Source organism: Abrus precatorius, unplaced genomic scaffold (assembly GCF_003935025.1).
Source record: "Abrus precatorius isolate BTA unplaced genomic scaffold, Abrus_2018 Scaffold5, whole genome shotgun sequence".
NCBI lineage: Eukaryota > Viridiplantae > Streptophyta > Magnoliopsida > Fabales > Fabaceae > Abrus > Abrus precatorius.
In genome coordinates, this window is record NW_020874395.1 from 2922230 (window position 1) to 2933895 (window position 11666).

Genomic DNA, 11666 nt, shown 5'->3' on the forward strand with positions numbered 1-11666 from the left:
TTATATATAGAAACCTAAAGTTTACTTGAACCTTTCCTGTTTCTAAAGGATTAAATTTCTTTTGCATGTTAGAAATTGGAGGGCAGTTGAAATTTTTTTCTACTTTGAATTATAATTTATTTATTTTTATAATATTGCTCATGTTATTCTAATTTATAATGACTCCTAATTCTAAAAAATGTTTTAAAAAAATTATAGAAATGATAGACACGTGAGGGGTACACTTTTAAGGTATTTGACGACGTTCTTGCTCTACTCTTCTTATGCGAACACAGTCGAAATATGACAGATTTTTCAAAATAACATTAACACATAAGACAGCTGTCACCACGCGGAGGTGCAAAGCACGCGCAACCCCATCAAAGTAAAAGAAGACAGAGCGTGTTTCCACGTGACAAGGGTGCGAATGGGGAAACCCTTTTTTGCCAAAAATACCTTAACCAAGTAAAGCATGATAAAAAGAAAGTTGTATGAAACAGGAAACTAACACCAACCCTAAGCTGCACTCCATTTTCTGGTGGAGATTGAAAGAAAGAAAAAAAAGGAACTTCTGAAGATAAAAAAGCCAAGTTAGAGAAGAGAGATAAACACAAAGATGCACTGTGTTTTCTTTCTCTCTCTTGAATTTTCCTCTCTCTAGGTTTGCAAGCTTTGAACTCCAGAGCTTTCTCTTGTTTTCACAAATTTGGTTGCACTTGGGTACTTGACCCAGAAAAGCAGCATCAACTGGTGCTAAGAGAAAGAGGGGATAGAAAAATATAGAGATTATATAAAAACAGAAAAAGAAACAAAATTTATAAGAAAAAGGAAAATTTTGAATAAGGGTGTGGGGAATAAATAAACCAAGTAGGGATAATAAGAATAATAATAATAATATGGGTAGGGGAAGAGTGGAACTGAAAAGGATAGAGAACAAGATAAACAGGCAAGTAACATTTGCAAAGAGGAGAAATGGCCTTCTCAAGAAAGCCTATGAGCTATCTGTTCTCTGTGATGCTGAAGTTGCCCTTATCATCTTTTCTAACCGTGGCAAGCTTTATGAGTTTTGTAGCAGCTCTAGGTATGTTTTGTATTCATTATTGTTATTATGTATGTTTTGGCACTTATAAACATACATATAAAGTTGAAAGAGTTTCTTTGATCTTTCTTTTTCTTGTTGTGCAGCTATCTTTTATTTGTTGATATGTGGATATAAAAGATCTGCTTGTAATAACTTGCTTTCCTCTACTTTGATTTGTTTATTTTTAAGAAGACTACTTTTTTGTGTTATTTTTTTCTACACATGAATGATTGAATCTTATTTCTTACTATGTGAGTTTGTGGATTATACTGGGTTGTGAGATGTTTCATTGATTCTCTATGAGTTGGAGTTGGAGTTGAAGTGATCGAGCTTCAACTTTGATTTGATCTTTTGAATGTGAGGTTGTGAGATCTGGAGATGCAACTCATGATCTGGCAAAATATGTGATACTTTGTTTTCTTGTATGGTTACTTTTGTTGGATATTAGTTGATTAATTTTCTTTTTTCTTTTCTTTTTTTTTTCTTTTCTTCCTCCTCCTGTTTTGAGGGATATCTGGTTAATTTTATGTAATTTTGTTAAAAAAATTTATTAACTAATGAGGTTAATTATAGATCTGTTCTTTTTATTAACCTGGTTTTTCTTTGTTTTCTTTGTAATTTAGTTTTTTTTTTCCTGGGTTTTCCTTAAAAATTTGGCTGTATATGTGAGTTGCTGACAACTTCTAAATTGTGTTTAGAAGCAGTACTAGATTGGCTTGAAATGAAGTTCTTATCCCTCCAACGACATATCTTTAGTCTAATGAAGCAAGGATAGGATATGTAGCATTCAGTGTCTTGCACCAAAAACAAAATAAACACTATTTTTTTACCAAAAAATAAATAGTTTTACATTTGGAAAACAATAGAGAATGTTAAATTGCATCTTACAATTAATGTTTATTTTTGGGGAGGGGGGCGGATTATTGTATCTAAACATATTACAATATCATTTTAGTACTTTCCATGTAAGAGTTATATTTTTCTCATCAATTTACATCAACTAATATAATTTCTCCTTTCCTCCATATTTATTCTTTGTTGAAATTTTATGATGATCTCATAAATTGTATTGTCTCTTATTATTAATAAAGTCAAATACTTTAGCAATTATATGATTTTATTAGTACTTCAAATTCAAATGACCAGTAAGAATTAGGTGCGTCTTAACGAGTATGTCGATCTCATTGAAGTTCAATGCTGAAAAAGTTTGTTTGTTATATTAGACATTAAATAAGTCTGAGAAATTATATATAAATAATAATATTTCTTCACTGCCCTAAATTTTTGTTCTTTTTCCCATCTTTTCATGGGGAATAAGACAATAAGAATGATTTGACCTTGAAATAAATACTCACACCAGTTTAATTAGCACATTTATTAGATCTTTTATGTATATTTCAGGACAAATATTGCACAACATTATTCATCTAGATTTACTTTCAAATTGAATGCTATTAGATCTCAAGTGTTATAAAAAGCTAGTACAAAGAGTGCATATATTTGTCTGACAGTTAGGAGGATTATAGATTGAATGGTAAATGAGTTAGTTATCGAATGATCATAGCTTGGCAGCTTCTGGGGCATTTTGTAGCTTATACATAATGAAGGAGATTTTTAAGAACAGTAACTGTGATTTTTATTAATGTTATATACCTTATTAAAATTAGATTTTTGCATAATCAATAAGGTGGGGCAAAATTATCTTTTTCTAATGGTGTGTTAATTCATTAAGATGTATTAAACTTTTGTCTTAGTTTCAAGTTCCTGTTGAACAGTTGCATATGAGATTGAATGCCTATTGTACTCTCTTAATAAAATTTCTTCACTTACCCAAAAAATAATATGTATAGCAAGTTTGGGATAATATATAATAATGAAAATTAGGGGAGAGTCAACAAGGGCGATAGTAAAATGAGAACACTGCATTAATTGGGATTTAACCCTAGAAAAGATTTATTGGGAATAAGAGAATCTATAGTAGTATTGCATTTAAATTTTATTCAAAAGTATTGTAACCGGTCTGTAAAATATAGGAATATTTAACTAACGGTTGTATGATAACGCTTTATGCAACTATAACACAACCACGTGCATTGATATGTATCTATAATGTGTTTTAGTTAAGAAACACATGAGTCTTGCATTCACTTGTGTTTAATAGTAGAAAGAACAAATGTGTAAATATCTTTCTTCATTTTGTATATTCTAGTACTTTTCTAGCTGTAATCTCTCATGGTGAACATCATAAGACTAATTTTATGTTTTGTCATGCATCATAACTGCTTTTAGCTGCTTAACATCCTGAAACCATGTTCAGTTATAATACATGTGATAGAATATACAAATTGAGTTTGATATAATAACAACCAGTCACCAACCCCATTTGATATTATTTATCATATATGAGAAGATCCCAATATCTTTGTTTTCTTTTTTCTTTTTTCCCCTTCTTAGTAATTTGATATTATATATAGATGCCCCTTGTATTGCTTTAGAATATCAAATGAATCAATTACAGGTCAAGTGGTGCTTTAATTTGATACTTATATTAGGTTGGATGAAATGACAATATTGGTAATTGAATGAAATATTTATTTCTATGATTTGTTTGGAATGGATAGAAATAGGATTATGATAATATTTTTCCTACTTTTGTTATGTTAGAATTGATTGGAAAAATAAAAGAAATTATTTATGATATTTGAGTACAAAGCAACGTAGATTTCCTCACTTAAATTTACGATAACATGATCTATATTTAAAGCTTAAGGAAGACGCATTTTCTCGAGAATCAATTTTACCTTTGTAATTATCTATCCAAATATAAGAATGGCTTAACATTATTCCTGATCCATTTCCTTCAACCAAGGAACTTTATCTATCGTATTTTTGTATATACTTGTATTGGAATGATATATATATATATATATATATATATATATATATATAATATATATAATAATTTTTTTTTATGAATATTGATAATATAAAACTAGCAATATTGTTTCTACGTTATTATATTAATAATATAAAACCATGTGTATTTATTTTCTACTTTAAATGCTTTAATTTCTATTGTCTTCATTTGGTGGAATTTTTGCAATGATATTGTTGTATCAACTTGCATTTTGCTTCAAATCTTCCTTAGAGATCAAGGTCCTAATATACATATGCAGAAGCATTATAGTGCTTTACTAGTTCGTTATAGTCACACACACATATATAGAATAACCAATGACCAATATTCACTCCATACCAAGCTGTAGAATTTAGGATAGTTGTAAAATATTGTTAAAGTAAATATTATTTTAGTACTTTGTAAAGCCCTTAATTGAAACGGTTTTGTTTTTATTAAGGTTGAAACTTGAGGGTAAGGATGATATAGATTAATAGTCAAATATATGTGCATTAACAGTATATATTGATGTTGTTATTCCATTTTTTATTGGATATGGTTATCCATGCACCAAACACCGTCATCAATTTGACTAGTGCTTCCTTTCCTCTTCCTTCAATCAGCATGCTCAAAACACTTGAAAGGTACCAAAAGTGCAGCTATGGTGCAGTGGAAGTCAGCAAACCTGCCAAAGAGCTTGAGGTAGTGACTGCATTTGTTTGATAACACTATAGCATTAACATTTCTTGGAAATTTCAATTAGGAAAGTCTGATTAAATGCTAGAACTTTGAATTGGAATTAAAGTATGCCAACTTATAATAAAATCTATCTTCTGTAAATTATGTTTTTTATTACATAATGCAAAGCCCTTTTGTTATTTTTCATTTGTCATTTGCTTTTGTAGCAGAGCAGCTACCGAGAGTACTTGAAGCTGAAAGCAAGATTTGAATCTCTTCAAAGGACCCAGAGGTGAATTTCATATAAATTATTTTTAAGAAAATAAGAAAAATGCACAAAACTTATAAATTTAGCACCATAAGAGCTTATAATCTGTTTTTCACTTTTCTCTTGTGGGTTTAAGGTTTGAGAAAATTTTCCTGAAGTCAGTCAGTCACTAGTCACTACTATTCAATTTTATTATTTTTCAAAAATGCTTTACAATTTGCATCAACAGTGTTTCATTAAGATCATTGCATTTGTTCTATGCTGCAGAAACCTTCTAGGTGAAGACCTGGGCCCATTAAATACCAAAGAGCTTGAGCAGCTTGAGCGGCAACTGGATTCATCTCTCAAGCAAGTGAGGTCCACAAAGGTAATGAAATATTTATGTTTCATTTTTTCATAAAATTATAAATATTAAAGCTCATTAATCTGGTACTTATTATTAGTTGTTGCAGATTGGCCCTGGCCACATGACTAATGTAGTTTTCTTCATATCATTTCACATCTTTTTATAGGATATTTTATATACCATTTTAATTTCTATGCAGTGGTAAACTTGGGACAAATTTTTTCTGGATTAGGAGTCCAAAGATCAGACAGTTATATAACGAAATTATTATGTTGTAGAAAATTGACAACAACAGGATTTTCTCTTAATTAAATAACATCTTTTTAAGCCAATTTAAAGATACTTTCAAGAAATTGCATGTATTTTCATAATTAAAATATGTCCATACGATTGGAAATGCCAAGTCACTAGCCTTAAGTTTAATCATGAAATGCTTATTTTATGACTTCTGTTGTCTGAACATCATTTTGCAGACTCAATTCATGCTGGACCAGTTAGCTGATCTTCAAAATAAGGTAAATAGTGTTCGCATAACTACAGAATAAAGAAACTTTGTGTGTGCGTAACACTTTCAAGCTATTGTTTGGATACAGGAGCAGATGTTGGTAGAAGCAAACAGAGCTTTGACCATGAAGGTAACATTACACCATCATCCATGAAGTTCACTCCACTATAAGCAAGATTGGCAATATAGCATTCCTCTTAATTCATTCTAGCAAAATAAATTTGCAGTGCATATACATCTGATCCAGTGTAATAATTTTTTTCTAGTTATGATATACTTTTTCCTACAAATCCATTTAGGAATACAATCTTGCATCTATACTCTTGGCCAATCAAATAGGAATTGGATAATTGAAAGTTAAAATTTTCTTGCAAATGGTCCTTAGGATCAGTGTGCAATTTGTCTTATAGTAAATGAAAAATCTGTTCTGTTTTCTGCATTGTTTTAGTGTAACCTTAAATCTTTTATTATTCCATTCAAATTAAGGTCCTCTAATGATGATTTGATTCATGACAACTCTGTTGGCAGCTGGAAGAAATCAATTCAAGAAACCAGTATAGGCAAACATGGGAAGCTGGTGATCAAAGTATGCCATATGGTACACAGAATGCTCACTCTCAAGGTTTCTTCCAGCCTTTAGAGTGCAACCCCACATTGCAGATAGGGTAATCTATAATCACTTTCTTGTATGTATTTTAGTGCTTCCTGTGATTTGAATTCTATTTGAACACTTGTCCCTTGATGCAGCCCTGACTACAGGTACAACCCTGAAGCCTCAGATCAGCTAACTACCACAACTCAAGCTCAACAAGTGAATGGTTTTATTCCTGGATGGATGCTTTGAGCTAAGCTCACTATTTTGCTGGCTACATAAAAGCAAACACCTAAGGCCAAAGTCAAATGCCTCTTGGTGTTGAAAATGTGTAAATGCTGCATGTGCTTCTGTTATTTGTTTTGGCATAAAAAAACACAGCAGTGACTGACTCGAAATTATTATAACTTTAGCCATAGACATATGGTATGTAAGAAGCTTATAGTACTATTTTGAATATATTTGAAGGAGAACTTTTATCTAAATGACCAGTTAATATCAAATTTCTTTTGTATCACTTACTAATCTGACTGCTTTAAGCATTGTTTTCAAACTTGCATTCATTAAAGAACTGTAGTGTGATGTGAAAATAATGTAAACTATTATAAAGCTATGGCATTGTCGTTTTTGAATTTCTTTCAAGAGAGAACTACAAAACAGAAAATCTTAAGAAAAATATGGATGAAGCAGGAACATAACCCCCCCCCCCCCCACAACAAAATCAAAGCACAAATTTTTTTAAACTAGATGTGGAGTGTTTGAAATTTTGGAAGTTTTAAATATGGTTGAATACATGATGCCTCGGAAATATAATCCCTGGCCCTTTCATTAGAGGAAAATGTGACATTCTTTGAATTGTAATGTTGATGTCAAATGATCAATTGATTGTGTTGTTTGAAATCCTCAACCAGTAAACTTGGGTTCCATACTTCTATTGATTATAATTAACAGAATAAGCCATTATGGATAATTGTTAAGGATTTTGAAGAAGGCAGTTACTCAAGTCATGATCAACTCAAAAAGAGAGTTTTAATCCCAATGTTGATCCCTTTCAGAATGCCACATGTGTAGCTCCACTTGAGTTTATCAATTATCATAAGATTTTTCAATATCCACTAGCCATAAGGCCCATTTGTTTCGTGGATTGAATTTGCTGATGAGCAATGACAATACATTGTCTTAGATACTCTTTGCCGTGACAAAATTGCACTTAAATGTGTGATTATGAGCAATAATTGTTTACTTTTTGTTTACATAGATTTTAGTTAGTCCCTTGAAGCCAAGTGCAATAGTAACAAATTCAAGTGTATACACCTTTGGTACAAGAACCCATGAAGTGTATTTTGTATAGCAATTGCGAGACTACTAAATATATAAAATTGTGGGTTTTTTCCTACAGAATTTTTGTTGTTATTGTTTTTTAGGCTTCAATGTTTTGGACTCCATCGTTTGTTTTTCTTGGATTATTAATGGGCCACAAGGGTATATGTGCTTTGACCAAAATAAAAAAATCCACGTCTCAATTGTGATAGAGTGAGTTGATTTTTTTTTAGATTAGGTTTGAATTAATATTTGTCTACAATGTTTAAGGTTATTTAAAATTGGTCCCTTAAACTTCAGGAAAATGTTTGATGAACGTTGAAATGAGATATATTTCTAAGGTTTCTTTTGTGTTGTATGAGTGTATTTCGTGTATAAGAATAATTATATACAGTATTACATGAGATGTCAATTTTTAATGGTTTAAATAATGAAACTATAAACTTTATATTCGCTTTATTTGTTGCCTAATTAGTATTGTGGTACTACTTTCTTTGAAAGATACCAATTTATATATTATTTGACCAACTTAATATTTTAGGTTTGGTTTCACCTTGATTATAACTCAACAAATAACTAGATTGAGTTTAGGCCAACTTGTCAACTTGATGAAGTATTTACTAAAAATAGGTATTTTCTACAATATATATTTGCAACAAATTAGGTAAACATAAAATATTATACATGACATATTAATTCAAGTAGAAAAATTTATAATTTAAAATGAATTTTTAAAAAGACCAAGTTTTAAAATAGTATGTTACATTATAATATACTTTCCATAAAAAAGATACATTATTCTAATTTCTAAGACTCAAACCGGATTCAATTAGCTTGATCTAGTTAACTAATGTTTTAAAGATATTGATTAAAAATAAATAATAAATAATTATTAAAAATTATAATAGAAGTATATTAATAATTTTTTTTTTACTTTTAATTAATTCTTTAACTAATATTCCAAAGACACCCATTATTTACCAAAGTATTTTTGTATGCCATGTTAGCATCCTAAGTTAATATTAACCTGAAAATGAATTTAGCTCCCAACAATGATATCAAATCATTCTTCAATTTTGTTATTTGAAAACTATATATACACAATATATAAATGTTTTTTTTCATCTACATGCATCTAAATAATACTCTATTTAATATATATATATATATATATATATATATATATATATATATATATATATATATATAAAAGACGTCAGAGACCCTTTTTGTGGGGGAGAGAAACCAAAATACGAAATTTTACATTCTGGATCCCATAGCAAATGTGGTCCCAAATGACCTTCTTATCGCCTGAAATACAAATGTGCTTTTGAGGCTAAGCTGAATCATGAAATGTGTAGACAGTGGAATCCATTTACTTTCTACCAATCTAATAAAAATGTGTACTCAATGTTTCTTGGATGAATATATTTTTTATTTTTGCAAAAAATTATTTATTTTTAATCAAACTAGAATTATATCAGTTTTATTAAATATAAAGACTAAAAAAAACTTTAATTGGTCATATTTTCATAAATTTAAAACATATTTAAGTTAGAATTATGACATGATACAAAAGTGGGGTAAAAATTTGTGCAATATTGTGATTTCTGTAATTATGGGAAGTGTTAAATATTAGCATGGAAGGAAGCAAAATGAGGTGTGGGAAAGGGACTCAAAGTGGGAGATTAGTTGAGATGTGAGAATGAGATGAGAGAAAGGAGAGAGAGGACCACAAGTGGCATCCATGTCTCCTCACTCATTTATTCGTTTTCTCCCACTTGTTTTTGGCCTTTCAAGCTTTCATTAGTGTGGAAAGAATAATCATTTTTATGCACAGCTTTCATGGCAAAAGGTGTCAACATTCTTATCATTGATTTGATGCTCAACTTCAACCAACGTTGTCCCAATCAAATGAACAGTTCAATATTGAATCAATTGCTTCATCCACTGGTTGTCACTCAAGAGTGTTCATCATTCGGTGTACTTATGCTAAACCAATATTCAATTACATCACTAATTGAGAGTTGGTGCCCTTTCTCTATCCACAATTGTTTTAAACAAGGGAAATACCATTTCTTTATCCATAATTTATATATAGACAAGAAAAATAGATTACCTAAAGTCATGGATTGCAATATTTTCATGTAGAAAACATAAAGGTGCGTTTGTATATCTACTTATTTAAGTATTTCATGTTATAGATTTAATAATAAAATTTATTAAATATGCTAAAATAATTTATTATGATAAGTTACGTAAAAATATCATTAAAATAAATTAAAAATAACTTGTAAGAGTCATAAATTATTTTATTCTTTCAAACAAACATGTATATTAAGTTTAGGGTGTGTTTAGATTTTGAAAGTAAAAAAATGAGTAAGGCACCACTAAATTCTTTTATTTACCTAAGTTTGTGATATAATGAAATAGATTACTATTGCAAAAATAAGGAAATATTTTTTTTATGTGCTGATTTGGGGCTATATATATTGCATCTTAGTTTCCGTTTAAGTTAGGTTTGACAGGTCATTCTTATCAATGGTGGTAAATTCAAGAGGTTCAGGGTAATTTCATCGAGCAATTCCCATAAGTTTTATATATATATATCGCAACTAGGGTCACGATGATGGGACGACGAACGTGTAAAGAAAAAGAAGAATCGTAGAAAAAAAGTTACAATCAGTTAAAAAAAAACTAATAATAGGTAGTTGCTACTAAAATTTATTAAAAAATATTAAAAAACTTTAAAAAAATATTTTTAAAACTAAATTTGGCCTCGAGAGTCATACATGTATAAACATGTAAGAAAGATATTAGTACCTTACAACGTTTGTTAATTAAAACGGTTATCTTCTAATTAATTGTGCAAAAAATTATTCTAAATTTAAAAATATTTATTTTACTTTAAAAGAAAAAAATTAATATTTTTTACTATTTTTAAATTTGTTATTATTATTATTTTCTAGATTTTTTCAAATTTTTACAATTTTTCAAAGATTTTAATTTTATTTTTTAAAATAAGGAAACACAATTAAAAAAATTATTTGAATTAATGAAATTTATTTATAAAAATATTATTTTTTTCATTTTGTATTAAAGAAATATATTTTAAAAAAGAGAATTTATCTTGGCACTTTACCTTTTTATGAAATAAAATAATATTTTCATTTTTTATTTTTTTATAAAAAAATATGTTTGAAATTACTTCTTAGTTTAAAACAATTTTAAAAAATATTTTAAACTTGAACAAAAAAATAGACTTGATAGGTCAGGTTCGCGCTCTCTTACGTATCCTCCGCATGTAACAGAAGAATCAAAGTTGCCACGTAATTTTTATTTTTTTTTTGAAAATTGGGTTTTGGATAGGTTTCAAATATTTTCTTCTTTTTTTTTGAAAAAAAAACTTGATTTTTCTTTATTATTTTTTTAAATAAATCTACTCTTGCATATGATTCAAGTTAGCACACAGCTAATTAATAAAGTCTTACGATCTAAGCAACATTGAAGGTGAATCCACCATTCTATCAAAATCGCTTGACCATTACGTGGATTTAAAATACTACTCTTATTTTTTAGATAACAAAAAAAATGATGTACCTATTAATATGGAATTTTTGCATGTAAAAAAGGAACAAATGAGAGACATATAGAATAAATAAACAAATACAAGAGCAAACAAAAATGATGAAGAAATAAATCTTATTTTATTTAAAAATTAATTTTTTTTAGGTTAGAATTTGCAAAGAAATTAGAGTTTTTAGAATTTATGAAAAGAAAGAATTTTTAAGATTTGAAAAAATTAAATTCTTATGATTTGCAAAATTGTTAGGGTTGAAAAAATAGTTTGTTTTAGACTTTGCAAAAAAACGAATGATTTTGGGGTTAGAAAAACAAATATTATTTTTAGGGTTTGCAAAAAAAAAAAATAGGGTTAGAAAAAATTAATTTTTTTAGGATTTGAAAAAAAAGGAATACTTAGGGTTCAAAAAAAGAAATTT

At 28.7% G+C, this 11666-nt stretch overlaps 1 protein-coding gene across 2 annotated transcripts; it reads left to right on the top strand.

The window, feature by feature from the left end:
* The first annotated feature begins 875 nt into the window (after positions 1-875).
* On the top strand, positions 876-6597 carry LOC113867047 (developmental protein SEPALLATA 1). Of its 2 annotated transcripts, none has more exons than XM_027501987.1 (8): positions 876-1060; positions 4580-4658; positions 4865-4926; positions 5170-5269; positions 5722-5763; positions 5842-5883; positions 6282-6418; positions 6501-6597. In XM_027501987.1, the coding sequence occupies exons 1-8, from the start codon at positions 876-878 to the stop codon at positions 6595-6597; spliced, it is 744 nt and encodes a 247-aa protein (XP_027357788.1). The 2 variants fall into 2 exon arrangements, with proteins under 2 accessions (XP_027357788.1, XP_027357790.1); XM_027501989.1 differs by having other exon boundaries at positions 6513-6597.
* Positions 6598-11666: the final 5069 nt, after the last annotated feature.